We start from the raw sequence: 24525 nt of genomic DNA, 5'->3' as shown, positions 1-24525 counted from the left end.
TTTCCCAGTTTGGCTCCAATGTGCCTTCTGTATATGGAGGCATGTGGGGCACGTCTACTTGCTGGCAGTGGCATTTATCTCTAGACTGCTGTTGCCGTGGGGTCAAACTGCCCTGTGTGCCTGTTTTCAGGAGGCATATTGGAGCTGAACCAGGAAGAGCTGCAGCAGAAGTGGTGTGTCTGCCTGCATAAGGTAATGCACATAGGTGTGGCTTTCTTTTGCAGCCCCTAGCTTTTCAGTTCAGCTCCAGTGTGCCTCCTGAAAAAAAGGAATATGGAGCAGTTCCACTTGCTCTGCATGCCTCTGTTTCCAGGAGAGACTCTGCAGGGTTGGACCAGAAAGGGTTGCGGCAAGAGTGCATGTATTCCTGCCACATCCACTGCCCAGTCTGGCTCTGGAGGAGGTGCATGGTACAGTTCCACCTGGCCATGTCAGCAATGGCAGTGTGGTGAATATAATATAATTAATCAATTAAGAACATGTTATTATAATGCTTATGTTATAATATTCATACGATGTTTGTTTTTTAAATAGAGTGCCTACTGTGTTAGCTACTATGGTTTTTTAATAGAGTGCTATTGAATTTTGAAAAGCTTTGAAAGGGTGCCTTGAGTTTAGAAAAGCGGAGAACCACCAGTTTAGACTAAAGCACTGTTTCTCAACCTGTGGGCCACAACCCAAAAGTGGGTTGCAAGACTATTTGAAAAGGTTGTGTACAATCACAGAAAAACATCACAGAAAGTTTGGGTTTCCCCTTGTAGGTTGGCAGTGTTCCAGCTTGCAAGGGGCTGCTTAGGGCTGAGGGAGTGAGATGCAGGGGGCACCAGATGCATGTGTTCACCCATGCATGCGGCAGCCAGGCAGGGTGGAGAGCAGCTCCCTGCAGGTAGGTCTGTAGGGCAGGGAGGGGCACAGACGCATGGTGGGGGTTGCGGAGGACACAGGTGATGTGTCAAGGAGTGAGGAGGCACATACCCCACCACAGACTTGTGCAGGCATGGGTCTGCAGCCTGGCTGGACCAGCATGGGTAGGAGCTGCCTCTGTAGCCCAGTGGGTGGGTTTCAGCACGGGAGGGTGGAGCAGGGTAGTGAGACTGGTTGCTGGCACCTGGGCCATGGCGGCAGGGTAGAGCCGCAGCCCAACACGTAAGCGGCTGGCCATGGGAGGAAGTGAGGGCAGCATGGCCCCCTCCCCCACAGCTATTACTCCTTGTGCTGCTGGTGGCACAGCTGGCATGGGGTTCATGGTGGTGGTAGCAACTAGTTTCGCTGCCCTACTCCACTCTCCTGCACTGGGATCCACCTGCTGGGCTGTGGAGGTGACTCCTGTCTGTGTTGGTCCAGCCAGGCTGCAGTCCTGTACCCACACAAATTGGGGGGCACATGCCTCCCTATGCTTCACACCCACCCACCTCTAAGACCACACACTGGGAGGCTGGGGGCAGAGGGCAGCGGCCTGTGAGTGGAGGGCACAAACAGGGCTAGAGGGTGGGGGCTGTGGGTCTGGAGTGAGGGGCATCATCAGGGCCAGGGGGCTGTGGGTTGGTACTGGCCACTGATGTTTACAAATGGGTCCTGGTACTAAAAAGGTTGAGAGACACTGGACTAAAGCACATATTTCACTAGATACTGAACTCGCCTCAAGTACCAAGAGCTAAGAGAAGCTTTTCAACTTCATGGCAACCGTTGCTCCATGCTCCTATCATGTCTAGGGAATGACATCCCGCCTTTGAGGCTAGTTTCTCACTGTATCTTGCCACACAGTGGGTGCACCTACACATGCATATTAATGGGGAGCATGAGTCCAGCATGAGTTTATTGCTCCTTGGTGCTGCATGTACATATGCTCCTGATGGTGCTGGGTTGGAGCAGCCCCAACTGGCAGAGGGCCAACGGAGTCAGCCTGCCAGCCCAGGGCTGCTCCAGCCGGGGTCAGCATGCTACAAAGAAGCTGGGTGGGGTATGCGGGTGCTTCAGTGCAGGGCTAGCTGGCAGGTAGGCCCCTCACTGAAGCAGCCTTCTGCCACAGCCAGCCCAGACAGTGTCTACATGTGCACTGCTGTACATGAAAGCTCTGCAGTAGGACAGTACTTGAATTTACAAATGCTCACCTGCTGCAGAGTTTACTAGTTTTCTGTGGCCTAATAGGGTTTCATGTGTATGTTAGAAATATTATTAAAAATGCATTATCAATAAGTCTTGTTAAAACAGCGCAGCTGTCAGCCCTCCCTGGTGAGAGAACTGGGAGAGCTACTGAGAGCTCTTTGTATTAAGGTATCACTCTCTCTTTGTTTTGCAAAGTTACTATCTCTTTGTTACAGTAAAGCATATACTCCTCAGCTTTTCTCATGCAGATAAGAGTAAATTGCAATTCTAGCCTTGAAGCAAGGAAAAAATTCAAACTCTTGTAACCTCAAATATTTTCTACCCATGCGCAATGAATTAATACATATGAGCCTATCCGCCCCGCATACTTAAGTAGTTAATTATAATACACATGCGACGCATGATTTGACGTATTCACATACATGTTTGTATGAATCAGAAATGAGTTGTAAAAGTTCCTCCTTCTGCACACGTGGTCAGGAGAGAGGGGATAAAGCCAGCTGGGCAGTTTCCCTCGGGGGCAGCAGAGTGTTTGATCTTTTGTCTCTCTCTCTGACGCTATTTGCAAATATATACCTTTTGTGTTGCTAATAGAGTGTGTCTGTGGCTGAAGGTTTTCTTCGCCTCCCGAGAAACGAACCGCGATTTTTACATCAATAATTGGCGCCCAACGTGGGGCTTCTCGAGGACTACCCCGGAATTCAGTGACGGAGCGCCTCCGGTACCAGGGGAAGTGCGCACCGAGCCGACTTTGGACTCGCCCCTGGAATTTGAGGTTTAAGTCCGAATATCCGGGAAGTTAAAGGAAGTATCCCATGTAAATTCTGAGTTTCTGGAGAGGCAGACACACTTTGGAATTTGGATCGAGATCTCTGGGGTATCTGAGTGAGTATACGAATTCCCTTTGCCCAATCTGGTGTACGGATTTAAAACAAAGGATGTGTAAGTTTGCTGAGAAATTCTAGGCTCAGCTCTCATTGTAAATCATCTGTTGTTGAGATCTTTTTGGTATTTGGTGTGCCTTGGGCGCATTTTTGTGGGCAAATGGGTACGAGTCGCTCTCGTGTAGAAAACAATATTGATACCCCTCTAAAAGTCTTATTACGTCATTTTAATAAATTTGCAAAGCCGGCCGATTATGGAATAAAAATGAAAAAAGGTGATTTAACTAAGTTCTGTCAACTCGAGTGGCCAACATTTGGGGTCCACTGGACCCCGAAAGGATCCTTTGTGCTAAAAGAAGTGATAGCTATCCATGAAATTGTTATGCAGAATGGGTATTGGAATCAGTTTCCTTATATTGATTGTTGGTTGTGGGTGGTTCAAAATCAGCCACCTTGGATTAAGAATTACTTAGTAAAGTCTCATGTGATGCTTGTTAAGAAAAAGACTCGGGGGGGGGGGGGGGCGCCTGTACTTCCTGAGTCTAATGAGGGGGGGGATTCTGAATTGGCTGAGTACCAGACCCGCGCTCCGGTTGCCCTGTCGGGTAGCGAAGATGAGTCAGATGCCTCCTCGGGGTCCAGTCCTTCTGCACCACTGCCCCCTCCCTTAGAGAGACCACCACCGACGTACCAATGCATACCTAATGAGTTAGAGCGTGAGCCTCAGCCAAGTGCCTCATCTGAATCAGGAAATAAGGGTTATTATTTGCGCAAGCCTGTAGAGTCACAGCCGGTGTTGAACTGTCCGATGCGAGAGGTTATTGGGGAAGGAGGCACTGCAACTTTTGTCTACACCCCATTTAGCACTTCAGATTTATTTAACTGGAAGAATCAGAGCCCCTCTTTTCATGAAGACCCTGAAAAGATGAGGGACCTGTTCCGATCTATTGGGCAGACTCATCGACCCACTTGGGCTGATGTCCAGATGATGCTCCAGACCCTCCTAACCCCGGAGGAGAGGAGATTAGTGTTGGGGACAGCGGAACGTATTGCGGCGGCTAGAGTTGAGTCAGAAGGTGCTGCTAGTCGTACTCTGCGTGATACCTGCCCTGTAGAGGAGCCAAGATGGGATAATCATACTGCAGAGGGCAGAGAGCTAAGTGCACGGTATCTGGGAATTATAGTGGAAGCAATGGGAAAGGCAGTGCCTCGGGTTACCAATCTGTCTAAATTGTATGAGGTGAGACAAGGAAGAGAGGAGGATCCCTCAGCTTTCCTTGGGAGGCTGTATGAGGCGTTTCGCAGGTTTTCGGATCTGGATCCAGAAGCCCCGGATAACCAGCGCATGGTAAATCTTATGTTTATTGGTCAATCTGCTGCTGATATCCGTAAGAAGTTACAGAAAACTGAGGGAGGTGCTGGGAAACCGATTTCAGAGCTGGTGGAAATTGCATATAAGGTGTATGGGAATCGTGAGCAAGTGCAGGAGCGCAAGGAGGATAAAAAGGCTCAGCGACAGATGGCAGCACTAGCAGCTGCTATAACTGGAGGGAACCCTGGAAAGGCTGGGATACAGAAGAGGAAGGGAGAAAGAGTGGGAGCAGATGTTTGTGCTTATTGCAAGGAGAAAGGACACTGGAAGAGGGAATGCCCGAAGTTGAAGGAGAAGAGAGAGGGGGAACCGAGAGGTCACCTCATGCGGGCAGAAGACAAGGGTGAGGATTCAGAATGAAGGGGACAGGGATCTAAGACCACTACCCTTCGGGTTGGAGCCCGAGAAGATCCCATGGTAACCATTAGGGTTGGTGGCAAAAACTTTGAAGCCTTGGTGGATACTGGGGCTACATTTTCAATGATTCCAGAAAAAAACCCCTGTGCAGGAACTAGTGAACAGTATGTACTTGTAGAAGGGATTGAGGGAATGCAAACCCGACTCCCTGTTTGTAAACCACTCCTCACCAAGGTGGGGGACCATTTGCTCGAGCACTCCTTTGTGTATTCTCCAAGTTGCCCGGTTGCACTCCTTGGGCGGGACTTACTCACAAAATTGCAAGCTGAGATCTTTTTCAGAGACGATCAGATGGTGGTCCAGCTACCTGTCAAGCAGAGTTCGAACTATCAGATGGCTCTCCTGGAGGACCGATGCCCTGCAGTAAGTCCAGAAGATCACATGATTGGAGTAGACCCCTCGGTATGGGCTGATGGAACCCCTGCGCGAGCTAAGTTCGTCTCCCCGGTAAGGATTGTACTCAAGGATGGGGAGGGGCCCGTTTGGGTAAAGCAGTACCCACTTAGCCGAGCGGCCAGAGCTGGACTCAAGCCGTTAATAGAGAAATACAAGAGGTACGGATGGCTAGTGGAAGGGTCCTCACCCTATAACACCCCCATCCTTGGAGTGCCGAAGGCAGATGGGGTCTCATACAGACTGGTCCAAGACCTACGAGCTGTAAATAAGAAGGTCCTTTCAGATCATCCTGTAGTCCTGAACCCTCACACGATCTTGACACAAGTACCGGGGGAAGCTAAAATATTTTCAGTGCTAGATTTGAAAGATGCTTTCTTCTCTATTCCCATTCACCGAGAGAGTCAAAAATTGTTTGCTTTTGAATGGGAGGATCCAGATACTTTCCATAAAGCCCAACTCATGTGGACAGTTCTTCCACAAGGATTTATAGCAGCCCCCCATATTTTCGGACTTGCCCTTCAGAAGGACTTGGGGGAATGGAAGGGATCACACCCCGCAGTGACTCTCCTCCAGTATGTGGATGACCTGCTAGTTGCAAGCCCAAACTTGCAGCTCTGCGAGGAAGCCACCAGGTCACTCCTAAACACTCTGGGGAAAAAAGGATATAAAGTCTCTAGAGAGAAAGCCCAAATATGTCAGCCTGAAGTCACATTTTTGGGATATAAGCTCTCAAAAGGAGTCAGAGCCCTGAGTGCAGATCGCATACAGGCGATTCAAGGTCTAACCCCACCTAAGTCACCCAAGGAGCTGCGGGCATTCCTAGGGCTAACTGGGTTCTGTCGACTATGGATACCAGATTACGGTGGGAAGGCTAGACCACTGTACGAATCCCTGACTAAGGAGAGTCTCACTAAATGGAAATGGAATAAAGAATCTGCTGAAGGCAGCATTAACCCAGCCCCCTGCCTTAGCCATCCCAAACAGTAAAAAGCCATATCGACTGTATGTTCATGAGAATCGAGGGGTTGCATCAGGGGTGCTGACACAGCCATCGGGCCCGACCTGGAGACCCGTGGGATATTATTCAAAGGTTCTAGATCCAGTTGCACTCGGGTGGCCAGCCTGTCTTCGCAGCCTGTCTTCGGGCTGTGGCAGCCACAGCAGTGGTTGTTGAAGAAGCCCAGAAGATAGTCATGGGTGCGGATATGGAAATACTCACTCCTCGTGGAGTTCCCCAGATCCTAGGGACTGAGGGAGGGAAATTTCTTAACCCCTCCAGACAATCACGGTATGAGATATTTTTGCTCTCTAATCCAGGACTTACTTTCAAACATACTACAGCCTTAAACCCTGCAACCTTGCTGCCGGAGCCAGGGCAACTGACACATGACTGCCTTGAGGTCCTGAATCAGACCACGCAGGTGCGACCTGATCTTGCTGAGGACCCAATTGAAGACCCAGATGTTGAATACTTTGTGGACGGCTCCAGCTCTGTCATCGATGGGAAAAGACGAACAGGATGTGCAGTGGTAACCTTGGATAAGGTAGTATGGAGGGAGTCATTGCCGAGTGCATGGTCGGCACAGGCCGCGGAACTCACTGCGCTCACCCGAGCATTACAGCTGGGGACAGACCAGCGGGTTAATATATACACTGACTCTCGCTATGCTTTTTCTACAGTCCATGCGGACGGACTATTGTGGAAAGAAAGGGGTTTCATTACTGCCTCTGGGAATAAGATTGCTAATGGCCCCCAGATTATCAAACTACTAGAGGCACTCCACCAGCCTAAAGAGGTAGCAGTCATTCATGTGCGGGCCCATGGGAAGGCTGCTGAGAAAAAGCATAAGCTTGGAAATGCAAAGGCTGATGCAGCAGCAAAGGAAGCTGCATTTATTGGGGGAGAAGCGGAAGAGGTATCCAAGCAGGCCAAGTCCCATGCCATATGGCCATACGTTCAGGATTTAGTCCCACAGTATTCCCCTGAAGAAGATAAATTTGCACAGAAAACTTGTGCAGAAAAGAACTCCCAGGGGTGGTGGATAGTACCAGGAGAAAAAGTCATGATACCCAGGCCATTACTTCGGGAGGTGCTGCAACAGCTCCATGCAAGAACCCATATGGGAGGTTTGGCCGTGGGTGATCTAGTGATCCGCCAAGCAGTAGCCCCAGGGCTATATGTAGAAGCTCAGCGCATTGCTACCAAGTGCATCACATGCCAGAAAGTAAACCCTCGAAGGAAACCCCCTGTGCCAATGGGAGGTAGACCCTGGGCAGCGTACCCTGGACAGGCATGGCAGATTGATTTTGCCGAGCTCCCACGGTCCGGACATCACGGGTTTTTACTTGTCATGGTAGACCAGCTCTCTGGTTGGGTCGAGGCTTGGCCCACCAGGACTGCCACTGCAGCTACAGTAGTGAAGTATTTGTTACAGGAGATCATTCCCCGGTATTCCCTGCCTGAGTTCATCGAGTCGGATCAAGGACAACACTTTGTGGGAAAAGTGGTTCAAGAAGTCGCACAAGCTCTCAAGGTTACTTGGAAACTACACACACCATGGAGACCACAGAGTTCAGGACAAGTGAAACACATGAATAGGACTTTAAAGACTTTGCTCACCAAAATCTGTATTGAAACACGCCTTAAGTGGCCTCAAGCATTGCCGCTAGCTCTTACTTGCATTCGAAACACTCCCCGACGGGGCCTCAAATTGACCCCATATGAAATTATGTTTGGCAAGCCGCCTCGAGTCTTACCTCCTAGGATGCGAGAGAATGTAACTTTTGAATTAGGTAATAGTGAGCTTCATATGTATGTTATTGCCTTGCAGTCTGTCTTGTTTTCTCTTCACAGGTATGCAGCCTCCTTTCAGCGTCTGCCTTTAGATGTACCAGTACATGACTTCTCCCCGGGAGACTGGGTCTTGGTGCAGCGGTGGAAAAAGGAGCCTTTGACTGAGAGGTGGAGTGGCCCTTTCCAGGTACTTCTAACAACCCACACCGCTGTAAAGATTACTGGCTATGATCGTTGGATACACCATACCCGTGTGAAGCGACATCCACGAGCATTAGAGGACATCAAGTCCCGAGACGAACTCACTCCGGAAGCTGAGTCGTCTTCGGAACAAGAAGCCAGCAAGTGGAGTTGTGAACCTACTGGTGATCTCCAAGTGCGCCTGAGACGGCTTAATCAAAGCTCAGAAAATTAGACAAGAAAGTAAAAGGGAAAATATGGTGGGAATCTTAATGTGCCTTGTTGTTATCTGCATAATGAAAGGAGCAGAATTGAGCAGCCTTAACCGCTGGCTCACACCCTCGCTTTCCCAAATTGCTCCCCCAGGGACAAATTTGTATGTTGATATGATGGAAAGAATTGCAGGTACTTTTAATCTTACCAACTGCTGGGCCTGTGGGGGGCTCCAAGAGGCCAGAGAACTGTGGCCTTGGAGGGCTTTTCCTTTGGCCCCAAAATGGTTGGTCAGTGACAAGGCGGATGTTAAGAGTACTGGTCAAGAATGGGATGAAAACCGCAGCTGGGATCTTTCCCAAGTGGCATTAGGAGAGTACTGTATTAGCAGTAATGGTACGGGGAGAAGTTTGGGACATAGTCAGTGTACATGGACATTGAAATGGGCCCAAATATGCACCAAGTATGCTGATCAATGGAATTCTGCTGTTAGCATCCCAATCTCCCCGCAGATGCAACAGACCAAAAAGACAAGAATAGTACCTTTCGATTCTAACCCTACCAGATGTCAGGCATATGAAAAGGCCCGAGGTGAACGATTTACCTATGTCTATAGTTGGAAATGGGTACACCCGAATGGCACGGTGGCAAAGTTTAATGCATATTGGAGTGCCTTAAATGACACAAATGAAATAACCAAGTGCGAGTATAGGGATAAAGATGGCGTATGGAAATGTCAGTTTAAACGGAGTAACTATTACACTGACCCTTTAGGGCAGGCGGGCAACAAATACTATCCCCTTCTTTTCCACAGCCGTGACCCCCTAGCCTTGGGAGGGGAAAATAGGGCCCTGAAAGGACATTATTGGATTTGTGGAAGGAAAGCCTATACAGTACTACCACGAGGGTGGACAGGAACCTGCTACGTTGGAGTAATTGTACCATCTTTCTTTTTGTTACCATCTGAGGTCGGAAATAAGCTGGGAGTCTCTTTGTATGATGATTGGAAAAGGGCCAAGAGAAGTATTGATGTAAGTTTGACACAGGGTGGCTCCCAAAAGTGGAAGGAGGATGAGTGGCCTCCTCAGAGGATTATTGAGTATTATGGACCAGCTACATGGGCTAATGATGGAAGTTGGGGTTACCGGACACCAATTTATATGCTAAATAGAATCATCCGGTTGCAGGCCATCTTGGAAGTAATTACCAACCAGATTGCCACTGCTCTCGAGTTGCTGGCTCGACAAAGTTCCCAGATGAGGGAAGCCATATACCAAAATCGAATGGCTCTAGACTATTTACTCGCAGAGGATGGCGGAGTCTGTGGAAAGTTCAACCTTTCTAATTGTTGCCTCCAAATAGACGACAACGGAAAAGCAGTCTTAGAGATTGCCAAAGAGATTAGGAAAATAGCCCATGTACCAATACAAACGTGGGAACCCACATGGAGTAAAGACTGGTGGTTTCAATTATTTGGAGGACCCTGGTGGAAAAAAGTAGGATTTGTGCTTTTGTGTGCTCTGACTGGTTTGATTTTTATCCCTTGCCTTATTCCTTGTCTCACTAGATTGATAACCACTACAGTAGAAGGAATGCAGGTCGCAGCGGTTCCTTTGAAAGCACAGACTGTAGCAAAAGTCATGGTCCTCAGAAAAATTCCTCGTAATTATCTTGATATGCCCAAATGAAGTAAAGATCAGAAAGCATCTTGAGGGGGGATATTGTTAGAAATATTATTAAAAATGCATTATCAATAAGTCTTGTTAAAACAGCGCAGCTGTCAGCCCTCCCTGGTGAGAGAACTGGGAGAGCTACTGAGAGCTCTTTGTATTAAGGTATCACTCTCTCTTTGTTTTGCAAAGTTACTATCTCTTTGTTACAGTAAAGCATATACTCCTCAGCTTTTCTCATGCAGATAAGAGTAAATTGCAATTCTAGCCTTGAAGCAAGGAAAAAATTCAAACTCTTGTAACCTCAAATATTTTCTACCCATGCGCAATGAATTAATACATATAAGCCTATCCGCCCCGCATACTTAAGTAGTTAATTATAATACACATGCGACGCATGATTTGACGTATTCACATACATGTTTGTATGAATCAGAAATGAGTTGTAAAAGTTCCTCCTTCTGCACACATGGTCAGGAGAGAGGGGATAAAGCCAGCTGGGCAGTTTCCCTCGGGGGCAGCAGAGTGTTTGATCTTTTGTCTCTCTCTCTGACCCTATTTGCAAATATATACCTTTTGTGTTGCTAATAGAGTGTGTCTGTGGCTGAAGGTTTTTTTCGCCTCCCGAGAAACGAACTGCGATTTTTACATCATGTAGACGCTGAGACATTTACTGGGGAGCTAATTTGGGGGGCTAATTAGTCAACTCCACATTTAACATCTTGTGTAGACACGTCCAGGTCAGGAAACCTGTGCCCCAGACCATTAGACCCTTCCTGTATCTGTAAGCAGCCACACGCAGCAATACGGTCTTCTTTCAACTCTTTCTTGCAGATACCAACAAACTGAACATTGCAATGCCTTGTAATGCGAGTTTTAGTTTCCAACTTCAGGATCACTTGTCATATTATCTCTTCTTTGAAGTTTTATGGCTCTAATTTACAGCAGAGTGTATTCCTTGCACTCACTGCTCTCTCTGGAAGGCCAATGTAGAACTCTGCTCCTCTAATGGTTTGAAACATTCTTTTCATTTGCAGCTTAATTTTTTGGTGACCAGCTTATAGCCATATGAACTTGGACCAGTGTTTCCCATTAATGTATATGTTTTCTGCCTCCTAAATATTTGAAGTCCTAAAAGTATTGATGAATTTTCTCTCTAAAATTTTCTCTAATTTTCTCATATATCAGCCATATGCACCTTGTTTTGAGAAGACAGAATGAAGAAAAAAAAGAAAAGGTTTTCCCAGAGTCATGAATCATGATTGAAAGCTGACTGCATGGAGCAACTCACTCCCTCTAGCCAGCTTGTAGGCAGCTTCAGCCAAAAGTTACTGCCAGTTTGGCAGTGGCTGTGAGAGGGTTAAAACTGGACTGCCCCTGATGGATGCTGTCCAGAGAGAAACAGAGGAAGATGTTACAGCATCTCCAGCCTTCCCTGCCAGCACAAAAGTCAGCTACCCTGCTTAAGACATGCACCCAAATTTTGGAGGCCTATTTTTTGGAGAAAAATGCAAATGTCATGGTAGTGAATACAGCAGTTGTATCCCTTCACTCTTAATTCCTCATAGGATAGGATCTCCATTCTGCTAGTCATTCTAGTACCTCTTTCAGTTTAAATTATCCTGATTTAAACATCGGTAGAACTGCGCACACTGTTCTAAATAAGGTTTTAAATGCTTTGCACAATGGCATTAATATTTCCCTTTTTCTGTTTAAGATACCTTTCTTGATGCATCCTAAAATCTCATTAGATATTTTTTCCCACAGCCATATCACACTGGCAGCTCATCATCCTGTGGTCAGTCAGTATTTCTAGATCCCTCTCCACCTCCCATGATCACCAGTTGATGAGCTCCCACTCCATAGCATAAGTTCAAGTATTAGTTTCAAAGTGTATGACTTTTTCATTGGAGATCAGCACAAATAAAGCTTCAGTTATGTTTGCTAATTAATGATAGGCATTTTGATTTCATATTTTAATTTATGGGTTTTTTAAGTCTTTCAGCTGTTAATACTCTTATAACTGTTGGATAATGTTTATAAAACAATAGAAGTGAGCAGGATAAGACATTCTATCCAAGCATGTTAAAGGTTGGGAGAAAATCTTCTGTCCATTGAAATGTTAAATTTTAAAAAACACCTACATACTAATGAATTTGAGTGAGAATTTGCTCCTAGGAGCCTATGGTCTGTTTTCCAGCATAACTCAGGCATTTAAGTCACTAAGGTGTTTTGAAATATGTATCACAAATCAATGTTTATAAAATACAATGCAGCCCTTGTGCATGTACCTTCTTTTAAAGGAACGAATATCATTGTACAAAAAGATAAACTGCATTTTATAATGTGACCTATTAAAAGGGGAGTGATTTTGTGCACCAGACTAAAACATATCTTTACATAGTGGAGCCAAGCATAATTGACACTCTTTAAAATAATAGGCTGTTTAAGACCCAGAGTTATATGTTTAATAGGCTTGTACTGAAGTGAAGTGTGAGAGCACTTTCAAGTAGAAGCAATTGTTTCAAATATCTAGGTTAGTTATACTGTCTAATTGTTCTTTTAATAATATTTTATATATATATACATTGTATAGATGTAAAATGTACGTTTGATTTGTGCAAAGATGCAAATGCATCTGCACATACATATATTTTAAAAATCGTGTATTATCTTTGAATCAGAAAATGTGATTGTTCCTATCAGTAAATTACTTCAACTGGATTTCAGCGCATTCTTTGGTTCTTCATTTTCTAGTCACTCATTAGTTTTGTATACACAATACTGTATACAAAAATAGCGTGGCATATGGGGTGTTCCCACTCTCTTTTGTTCTGTAATTGAAATATTGCATTCAGATCTGTACCAGCAGCAGGTGCTATTCCAGTAGTTTTGCAGAGGAAGTCTCTCTCAGAAAGTTGAGAGCTGTGTTGTTACTGACCTACAGCTGTACAGTATTTCTCATCTATGAAAAACAGATCAGTGTTCTCTGGCTCAGAATCCCATCCATGTACTTGTACCATACTTGCACGGCTGACTCAGATTCTCACCCACCACTGTCTTCCACAACCCTGCTTCTCTTGAGGAGAGTGTACAGCCACTTTTCAGTGAGTAATTTCTTTGTGTATTGTATTTAAAGCACACCCCTGCTTCCTGCTTGTTTTTGTGTCTTGCCTCCTGTAACAGTGACTTATTGTTAATCTGTATATAGTGCCTGAATTGGAGAGCCCACTCATTTTTTCATAGTTGGTTCTGTCACGCTGAAATTGTAACAGAAGCACGTGTTGGACTAATTTGAAGTGCCACCACTCATCATTGTTTTTGAGCCCAGCCCATGCTCAAGTTATCTAAGTACCATGATTTCAGTGCAACAGAACTTAACAGAAAAGTATCCTGTGACACTTCTGTTTTATATGCTTTTTAACTAAAACAATAAACTTCTGGGCTATGGGTCTATGTATGTCAGGTTTTGAAATGCAAGTTTATGACCCCACCTTCATTTTAGTGTATGAACAACTGGAAGGGTGTGTCCAGCTAAGTGTGCATGTGTGGTTGCAGTGCTACAGACCTGTCCGTGGCGCTGCAAACTGCACGTGCCACGCATGCACGCAATCACTGCACTGCTAATTTGCAGCGTGGCAGGGTTTTTTTGACACTGTGAGATCCTGGTGTCAAGAAAACATGTGGCAGAAAAAAATGGGGTGGTGCATATGCCTATAGCGCGCACTGCCTGAAACTGGAGCTTGGCTGGCTCCAGCAGCTGCCCAGGCTCCATGCACCCAGCTCGCTACTGCTGGAGCCCCTGGAGGCCCCCAGGACCCCAGGTAAGGCCACTGGGTCCAGCCCAGGTGCTGGCCCCAGCCTCCCCAGCCCCACCCTGGGGGAAATTGCTGTGCACCAGAGTGTGTGTGCACCGGCATTCACCAGGGACAAGTAGCAGTGGCACGGCTATGTGCTGCTGCTGTTTGCCCTGGGGAAGTGCATGTGTGTGCTCGTCTGGACGTGCCTGAAAAGTTCAGATGGGTTTTCAGGAGTTTTTGTTTAGAATTCTGACCTCTATTACTGACTGATCTTTTTCAACTTGTAGGGGAGTAGGTATTTCCTTGCGTGTGTGAAAAAGAGTGTTTGTGTTTAAATAATCCACTGGCATTTTTGTGTTTTGTCTAGCACATGCATTGATGCTGTGCTTTCTGAATGCCTTACTGGATTGTCTACCTTCTAAAGATAAGGATTGCTCTTGTGCTCTCTTCTTATCCTTACCTAAGTGAGTTCAGCAGTGTCTCAACTGGAAATTTTGCACAAGGAAACAAAATGCAGATGCTCCCTAACATTAATCCCTGGACCATCACAGCTACAACATCACTGTAACACTACCCTCAGGTTAAAACATCATACTTTTCTTTTAAGCCCTGTCCGTTAGGGAAGAATCCTGGAAAACAAGTAGTTAATGAATGATTTGTACACAGGTGCTTAGGAACTTTAAAACACTCCTGAAATTTATAAACCGACATACCTCAGGATTTTAACAACAGAAATTACAATGGAATGCATTAATAATGAATTAATTCTACTGAGGGCTACTACTGTTGTCCTCAGTATATTTCACTAACTTAAAAACAGAACTGTATTGAAATGCTTATTTTTCATTTAAAAAAACACATTTATTTTCCCTAACTGATGACTGTTCTTTCAAATAATCTGATATTTCCAAGCAAAGAATCTTTAATAATCCTTGTGCATTAGTGAAATGCAAAAACACACGAAATGAGAAAGAGGCATAATTGCATTGCTGTTGCAGATTCTCTTAATATATTTTCACATTTGCTGAAGAATTAAAGGGTCTTTTAAATTTTATTCAACATTGACCCAAGCAAAGAATTTAGAAAAAAAGATGCAGGGTTATTTTAGCAATACTGTCTGTTTGAAAATAAAAGGTGCTGTAGCCCCACTATTGTTATTTGAGGAAAGTTCTCAAAGTAATTTACACAATATTTAGAATTTATGCAGCTATCACTAACAGTGGTTTTGTTTTAATCTACTTATAGGAATCATATTATATAATTTTAAAGATCTGAGGAAAGGAGTTTGGGTTTGGGAAATTCTTAGCTTTTGCCCATCGCTCCTAACAGATTTCTACACTGTTTTTATTCCAGCCTCTAATTTTAAGAGCCCAAAGAGAAGGAACAGCTTCTCAGCTGATGTGTAGATTATCATAGCTTCATTGATTTACAGGTGCTATGCCAGTTTTATACTAGCTGAGGATCTGTTCCAGAGTATCTTGTAGATTAAATAATTTTCTGTAGAATTACAAAACGAAACTATTGTATCCATTTGCAATGATTATCCATTTAAAAATGGTTTTGTCTTGCTAATTCCACTACTTTGGCATTTTTGTCTAAAAATAGATATTTTAGACTGATGATTTTTTTCTTCAATAGAAAAGTGGAAGATACTAGGAAGAAAAAATTCTGTGTCAGACAGTAGAAAAGTATATGGAGAAGCAACATACATCTAAGCATTTAAGGCTGCTTCTGTTGTATTATGTACAAGAATAAAAATCAAGTATGTTGATTCTTTTGGTGCCACAATGTACATAAGTCATTTATTATAAGGTACATCTTTTATAAGTGCTTTATTATAAGAGAGAGAAAAATCACAAATAGTTTAAACAAAATCAGCAATGGTGTTCAACAAATGGATCCTGATGGCAATACAAGCAGTTTTTCAATCAGAAAACAAAGTGAATTCCTTTGGCAGCAAGATAGGGCTAATATTATAGGTTAAAAGTTTATTTTTTGTCACCTAAAAGTCTTACCTGTTGTCTTATTCCTCTTTAATTCTTTGACAACACTTTAATGTTGGTAAGTAACATGCATTTTAATTCTGAAAATAAAACCTATTATAAAGACCAACATTTGTAAAACCCTCTTTCCATGGGAATATGCTAGTAAAGTTTGAGAGCAAATTGTTCACAAGATGGCAGACTTGAGCCATTTCTTTCAAAAAAACAGAAGTTTAATATCTGCAGTTGCAGTATCATGTTTTGTATCCTTAGCTGAAATTCTGAGAATTAAAGTGTTTAAAGTTGACTCAGATCATTGTGTACATTCTGAGTAATTTGTTTAGCAGCAATATGTGTATATTTAACTTATCTTTTCTGTTTTGGATTTTAAGTAATTTAATTTTACTTATTGTTTTTAAAAGTACTTTTTTAATTTCAGTAAGATTTGATGTTCTTATTTTTGTGATCTCTTTTTATACTTGATATTAGGAAAACAAAAATAAAGCCTGAGACTATACTGTTGAGCTAATGTACATACTTTATGTAGTGCACTGATATCTTTCTAAAATATTTATTGTTTTTTAGTTGGATTAAGTGCTTTCAAAAATAAATACTCAAAGTAGTTTGCCATAATGGGTGTTTAAAGATCACCCAGCTTTTTTACACTTGATACATTTAGAACCAGGAAATAATTTCCTGTCATTTCTCTAGCTCTTGTGTTATATTACCAACCCTAGTAATTTTTTCTTTAAAAGTTTTGGCTCCCTAATGAATCTTTATTTTGCTAATATGCACTCTTCTTATTTGCAGCTCAGTGACATTTATGACGATTGCCTACAGAATGTCCCTAGTATGAGTATGTGAGAGCTAGGTCAAGATAGTTGGTTTGGCTTGAGTCCTTCCTTGCTAGCAATAAAAAGCATTCCTCTGTAACGCATGAATGATTGCTTATCCAGGCATATTGACATTTTATATCTAGATAAAATGCCTGTGGATGTTGTTTTCATCATTGGATTTTATGCTCAGTCCCGCAATGTGCTGAACACTTTGGATGTGCTTTGACTTGAGGGAAGAGTTGAGTTGTGCCTTGCAGGAACAGGAACTAGGAGGAGAGAAATTTTCATGAGGGAAAGATTATTTTAATCTTATCACAGCTGAAATGAGAAGTGCAGTAGAAGGGAGGTACTCCATGCTGAATTGTGGACACCTCCTCCCACTGGTTAGGTCAGATCAATAGCCAGGTTGGGATTGGTATCAATTTTACAGTATATGGGAGAGAACTGACACTGTTTGGAAAGGGAACAGCTCCTGGGATGGTAAAAGCATGGTTATTTGTGAGACTCATTTTGCTAGGTCTCTGGTTTCTAATAGTTTACCACAGGGGTGCTCAAGCCATGTTGCCCAGGCCAAATCTGGCTCAAAGAGCCATTGCATCCAGCCAGCAGGGCTCCTTATGGATCAGAAAATTTGATGGCAGGGGAGCAGTGCTTATTAATATTGCCATCCCTTTCCAGCTGCCAAATTTCCAAGTGCCACATGGGGAATTCCCAAACCCTGGGCCATGCCTCCTCCCTCCTGCAGAATTGGGTTGAAGCTGGGCCATGCCCCCTCTGCCTGCATAGCTGGGTTGGGTCTGGGCTACACCTCACCCCTTTCTGCAACGGCCCACTGGCTGGATCTGGCTGCCCATATGGCCTGCAGGGTGTAAAGTTTTAGCATGACTTGTTCACTAGATTTGTTGTCTTTGTGTAGCTGTGGCTGTGTAAATATGGAGTTTGCCGCTTCATTTTCAAAAAAATGTAATGTTCTAATTTAACTTGCAACTACTGTGGGCATGTTTTTATAAAGAAAAAAAAATGTGTGTTTAAAAAATAAAGGGCCCTTTAAAAAAATATTTTGCCACGTGCATTTTTATTTCTAGTGTTTTAAATAAACCTCCTATTCGAAGGTTTTTGTCATTTTTGGTATTGTTGCAACATATGTTTGATTCAAATTATAGTGAGCTCATTAACAGTAATGCACACATCTTTTCAAAAACGTAATCATAAATATTTTCACACTGTAGCTACCTTTTCATGTGTTCTAATAAACTTCAGTTTTCTCTGTCTTCCTATCAGCTCCCCTAAATATGCTGCCATAGAAATATCTTTGAATCTCTATAAAAGGAATGTTGTTTTGGTTATCATCATTCACTGTGTCTTTACTTTGGTTGACATGGGTCAGTGTACACAAGTGATGCCATGTTTTCCTGGTTTCTAATCCGGTCTCTCAAACTAAGCAGTATCTGGCTGATTCAATCATTAGATGAGAAGTTTCAAAAGAATATACAAGGGAACCAGCTTAGGATGTTTATTGATTTCAGAGACAATACTGCTGTCTGAGTCAGTACTAAACAAATGCCACAACATAGTTGAGGAGTAGCAATAAGCATAAACCCTGCTCATGGCTAACTAAAATTTGTATTCTTTATATCCAATTCCTCCTATAGCTTGTTGGATACAAAGATTATTCTTCACTGCCTGCTCTAAGCTATCAAGTACTCTTAAATCTCTGATATGTTTTATCCCAAAGATGTCTAAGTTTCATTAGTATTATTTATTGCAGTAGTGCCCTAAGACTCTGATCAGGGGCAGACCCGATTTGCTAATCAGTGAACAAATGTAGATGGAGATAGTTCCTTCCTTGAGAGCTTACACAATGTCATTTCAAACAAGATGCAGCAACTGTAATCATGGAGGTGGGAAGGAAAGACCAGAAAAAGGCAAGATTGTGCAATTGTAAAAGTAGCCTTGGAAAGGCATATTATCCCAGAGAAGGTACTAGTAGGCTTTTGTTTTAGGTCTTATTTTCACACCCTTCTGACTTTTCATGAGAATAGCATTTGCCTCTAGCTTATTTTGTGACAAAGGCAATATGTATGTAATAATTTACATATCTTTTCAAATATCCTTCACACGTTTTTCATGTTTTTAAAAAGCTACAACTAAGCCAATATTTTCTTTAGGTATCTAAATAATCTTGGAATGTATCTATTGGAGCTGGTTGGGAATTATTCAGTGAAACAGTTTTTCTTCAAAAAATGCCAGTCAAAACCAAAACTTTTTACAGTAATACACAAATTTTGACAAAACTCCATAGAGAAAATTTCTCAGATCCAGCATGGAATTTATGGCCAAAAGGATAGACAGCCACCCATCTCCCTGCCTCCAGATAGCAGTAAGAACTGTTACATGGGGTGTGGGAGACCCTGATTTAAGGCCCTCATCTGAATCTTCTTCACCTCTGCTGATATTCCTGGCTACAAGGCATTTCAGGGATAGTGAGACTGGTGTGTCTTCTGTCTCTCTCTCCCCAGCATCTTTAAAGGGTTTAGGCTGATGCAACATGAAAATATTATTGTAATCTCTGACAGCTCCAGTCTGGCAGAACCCAGGATTGTGCCTGGATCAGGAAGCACCAGAGTTCTCAGAGGGAGTGAAGAGTCTGTAATCCTGCTGGGCACTAGTCAGCAGTAAGAAGGGTTGGGTTCACATTTTGGGATACCCAGTGAATTATAGCAGTGACTTCAGTCCCCACCCAGAAATCTGGGAATACTAAATTTGACTGGGGTATCCCACGTGGACAAATCCTCATTTCCATGAACAGTATAAACCCATAAATACATTTTTAAAAATCAAAAACACAAATAAAAAACAAACACAATATAGATGTTATCTCTACAACTACAATTCATTGGTTGAACCTCTTTACAGAGACTTCATCCCAGCCCAGGCCAGTCTGGGAAGGCTCCCTAGAGTGTTAGTTCCAAGGTCCATGCTGGAGCTGTCCTGCGATGGGGTTCACTACGTATCAGGAAGCTGCTTGTAGTTGGTGGTTTAGTTGTGGTGCAAGGGGCCATTTGTTGCTCCTGGAGAAGAAGAGGTAGAGTGGTAATTTTGCTCCCATGGAGAAGGTGTGGGCAGAGGAGTTGCAGGGAGGGGACTGCAGGTCCAGCCAGCATACACACACACACTGCAAAACTTCTGGGCTGGATTATATGACCTGCTGAGATCAACTGCAGCTCCCTCTTGAGTTTGTCCTGCAGTTTATTACTGGCTACAGCTAGCCCCAACACATAGCTTGGCTGGAGCAAAGGACCATCAAAAGAAACAAAAGGGGAAATCCTGGCCTACCGTCTAGGCCTGGGCTGCAGGTAGTTCGGGTCATGTAGCTCCACTGGGAGCGGACAGTTTGTAACAGGTTGCCCTCCCCAGTGGCATTCTAGTGGTCTATGAGGGGTACCCTTGAAGTCCCTTAATACTTCACTTCTGTATTTTGTCTTGTATCCTGCCTTTACCTACCTGCCACATCTTGATGTAAATATTGCTTAGATGTTTTTACAAGCAGGATACTGCCTATTGTACTTCTATGTTGGAATTCTCAGCCACCACGGGCTTCCCCCCTCCGTCTTTCTCTAGCTAGGCCTACCAGCCTAAACCCACCAGGTAGGGTTTGACTCTAAGGCTCCTTAATGCTCTCTAGGCCTGTGGCTTTCCTTTTGTGCTCACCACAGCACCAAGCCTTATGGCCCCCTTTCACCCTGCACCCTGGGGCACCAACTTGTTGGGTCTTTTGCCTCCTCAGGCTTGGCCCCTTTCTTATAGCTCAGGCTACTAGTCAAGATCCACCCACTGGGACCTGGCTTCAAAGTCCTGCAGCCAGCTCTGGGCCACTGGCCCTATACAGCTGCACCTACTAGTGCACTGGGCCCTTTAGCCTTTTATGACTGTGCCCTAAAGCACTAATGAGGCCTCCTCCTCCCCTACAGCCTCAACCAGTTTACCAGTCAAACTGACAGTATATCTATGGGATATAACCAAAAAAGTAACTAAATTAAGGAGTTAAGGTATGCCAGTTCACATTTTTCCATGGCTCTGTGCTTCCACTTCCCACCGTCTGCTATGCCCCTTCTTGTGGAGCTGCCACAGCTTCTTTGGGACTCATCAGGAGTTCACCCCTTCTGCCACCAAGCCTCTTTGCCAGCTCAGCCCAGGGTTTTTATAGTTCTGGCTTACCCCTTGCCAGTCACCTGACTAGCCAGCAAGCCTCGGGTTTTAACCCCTACCGTGCCAGCAGGCTGTGCCCAGAAAGTTCTGGTCCTAAAGAGAGCGGCCTGCTTTCTGGTAACAGGGCTAGCATTCTCTGTTACAAGGTTACAAACCTCAACCCTGGTCCAAAGCTGGTAGGATTAGAAACTCCCAGGTTTTAACCCTCTTACAAAACTTTCAGGCCTAATTCCTCCGAGGCAGCCAACCCAAGCAATCAATGCCCTCCTCCCTCAGAAAAACCTCAGAAACGGGGGAAGAAAAGGAGGATAAAGGAGATTCCAGACACTGGGACAATTCTCTCTCTCCTCTGCCCCAGTTTCCACCTTCTTTAGCTCCAAATTCCTTTGTCCCTTGACTTCACTCTTCAGCAGTCCCTAGCAGCTTCTCCCCCACATCAGCCTAGCTGACCTTATATTCCTTAGGATGGCATCACCTTAGTCTAGTCATGGAGTGCCAAGCTTCAGTCTCTCTCTCAACCAATCTACCTGAAGAAGTCTTTGCTTCTCCTGGCCAATCAGGCCAGAGGACTTTACATGTCATACTGTAGAAATTTTACTAACAATTAAACTCCTATAGCAGACTCAGCCTCTAAGGACAGGCTGGTACAAGATCGTAAATAATAGTGTAGCAGGCTCAGTGCTTCAAGGACAGGCTGATAAGACACAGGCCTCGTTGCCTTGAAGTATGAAGCAGAGATACAACCCCCCTCCATTAGTTAACACTCAGCCAAAAACCAGTTTTGAAACAATTAAGACTTTTCCCACACTGACCTAACATCTTGTTTTCCTTCACAGTGGAAAATTCCCACCTGTGCGCGCATTTTGTCTGTAGACTATAAATCGCCTCTGACAGTTTTATTCGGGGCCTCTGAGTTCGCTCAGCATGCTGAATAAATTTTGAGACAGACAGCGACTCTGTGTCTTTGGGAACAGCTCCACAAGGGGTCACGAACTCCTCAACAATACCAGGTACAAGGCCCCAGCTTTCCATGTGCAGAGCACATGGCCATAACAACAGGGCCCATCTTACCTACATGGCCAGACCACACATTTTCTCCTCAGCAACAGGCCTGAGGAGAAAAGGAAAGAAAAAAAGGTAAATACAGGGAAAAACCCACAATACACAGCAATCAGAGGCACATGCTTTGCCATACACAGCACAAATACATATGAGTGTTACAAGTCAGTTGTCAGGGCTTGGATGCATCTGTGGCTCATTAATTTCATAGACATATAGACTATATTAATGGAGGAGACAATGAGTGCCTTACTCATTGGTGCCCTCGCTGCTGGGACTGTCTGCAGGAGCTCCCTGCTTGCCACTGCCATGCCCCTGCTGCTGCCACTGCTGGCATCACCTATGAGCAGTTGCCATGTACCCCAGCCTCCAGGGGCATGCATTGTTCATGCCTTTACTGTTACAGAAGGGTTATGTCCCCATGTTGAAAGATGACAGTGGTAACTATCAACAACAGGGAGTTTTATTTGTTTTTTGCTATTCTTTCCTAAAGCAAGGAGGAGTAATGGTGTAAAACCTAGAATAAGTAGAGTTTGTGTTTTTCTTCCATTTCTGAAAATACAAGAGGAAGCAGACTTTGCTTGACCCTAGGAAAATGCTACTTGGGATGTTCTTTAGTTTCATGTTGGAAGGAGAACTTTGGGTGTATGTTCAGATAAATAATTTTAATTTTCCATATTAATTATAAGATTAATTAATACATTTTTAAGGCCAAAATGGCACTATTCTTTATTGCTAGACAACAGAATTTCATCCAGTAATTTTCAAAGTGGAGGGAATTCATTTCCTATTATGCAAGTGGGCATTGTTGATCTTAGTATCTTGTGGCTGAACTAGAGAATATCTTCTGGAGAGGTAGTCACTCAGTCAAAGCCTCCAAGAAGTGATGAATTTCATATTCCTTGGGAAGCATTTTAATGATTAATTTTATTGTTTAAAAGCTTGGATTGCTTATTCCCAATTTAATTTTTTTCTAATTGCAATTTGTAGTTGGATTATGTTATGGTTTTGTATGCTAGTTTAAACTCAGCTACACACACAAATTTTCGATGACATCTGTTGAAGCTGGTACTCTCAGAACAGGATCAAGTTGCCTCTTATCTTATTATGCTCCACGAGTTTCTCATTATATGTTGGTTTTCCACAGTTTAGATCCCTGTTGCAAATATTCTCTGAACCCTTTTCAGTTTTTTTAACAAGTGTGGTCACCAGAGCTGGATAGAGCATTCCAGTGATATTCCCATTTGTTTGCAGAGGTAATATAATCTCTCTTTTTATGTTTAATTTTCCTCCGTTCATCTATGCCAAGCACATTAACCCTTTTCTTGCAACATTGTACTGGATTCTGGCACTTTCAGAAGTCATTTGGATGAAAAATGGATCAGAAATAAAATTTATTTACAGTTATCATTGCAACTGCTTGGATTTCTGTCAGTTGAAATATTTAGATTTCAAGAAGTAACAATGGCTAGGAAGGGGCAACGGGGAATAGGAAACACTGAGAGGCTGGGGAGTTTATTAGCTCTGCTGGACACTTGGAGCTATGGCTAGCTCCTAACCCATTATGCTTAGGGCCCCAAGAAAATTGTGATTTCAAGGACTGCGTGGAAACTAGGCAATTTGCCCCACACTGCAGATTTTAAGGGTTGTGAGCATAGCCTGTGGAAGGCTTAGCCCACCCCAAAAGTGGGGCAGCGGGTAGGGCTGCAGGGCAGCCTGGGCGTGATTCCTGGGCGGCTGCAGCGGGGAGAGTGGGGGAGGAACATGCACAGATAGACACAGAGCCTGCATGCAGTCAGGATTGCAGCCAGATGATGTGTGGAGCACTGCCCACAACAGGTAAGTCACTGCCCCATGGTTGGGGGGGGGTCCTGTTAGCCCTGGCTTCCCACCATCTATGTGTGCCTGCCTGCTGCATGTGTGGGTAAAGTATCATTTTTCATGGAATATTCACGGAACTACTAGGACCCATTTGCCAAGATCAGTGGTAGAACTGTAAATATTCCATGAAAAATGGAATTTGTGGCCATGTACGTGCCACAAATTTTTTACAAGAAATCCATGATTTTCTTAAGAGTCCTAATTATGCTGCATAAAGTTACTTATAGAGACAAATTTGGCTTAATGCTCATTGGCTTGTTCTGTAAAGACTTTAGCAGTTACATTTTATACACATTAGCTTTTCGGTGGTTGCCTAACTGACCTATCACCCACTTGATCATTTATAATAATCTTCCCATGCAGGAAGATGCCCCTCAATGTAGAAAACTGTATTGTTGAAATGTTTTTAGTATTTGTTTTTTATTAAAACATCAAACAGGCTAAATTTTAGTGCTCCTTTGAGTGAATACACATTTTTACTTTACATAGTTTTTAATTAATATAAACAATGTAAAGAAACCTTAATGTTCAATTGTGGAAATATCTACTTAATGTAATAGTTATAAAATGAAGTCATGGATTGGTTGCGTGAATACTTTGACATGGAAACTTGTTATACACGCTAATGACCTTAATGCTGACATGCAGAATATATGTGGTGTCTTCTCATATACATTACAAATGATGTACCAAAGCACAAAATTTAAAACTGCAAGTTCACAATTG

General features: G+C 43.7%; 1 protein-coding gene across 4 annotated transcripts in view; it reads left to right on the top strand.

Moving 5' to 3' along the window:
- LOC149865599 (dol-P-Glc:Glc(2)Man(9)GlcNAc(2)-PP-Dol alpha-1,2-glucosyltransferase-like) overlaps positions 1-24525 on the top strand; it is a 191544-nt gene that overhangs the window by 7243 nt on the left and 159776 nt on the right. For 3 of the 4 annotated variants that reach the window (XM_090042071.1, XM_090042076.1, XM_090042073.1), the window contains exon 3: positions 8030-17688. The exons of the other annotated variant lie outside the window; for it this stretch is intronic. In XM_090042071.1, the coding sequence (XP_089898197.1) occupies positions 8407-10050 (1644 nt within the window). In that variant the 5' untranslated portion in view covers positions 8030-8406 and the 3' untranslated portion in view covers positions 10051-17688. Of the gene's footprint in view, positions 1-8029; positions 17689-24525 lie in introns of those variants that run through there. 4 annotated transcript variants of the gene reach the window in all.

Source organism: Crocodylus siamensis, chromosome 4 (assembly GCF_052110815.1).
Source record: "Crocodylus siamensis isolate JL-2025a chromosome 4, ASM5211081v1, whole genome shotgun sequence".
In the NCBI taxonomy this organism is placed as follows: domain Eukaryota; kingdom Metazoa; phylum Chordata; order Crocodylia; family Crocodylidae; genus Crocodylus; species Crocodylus siamensis.
Note: the sequence above shows the minus strand (reverse complement) of the source record. Positions and strands in the feature narration are given on the sequence as shown.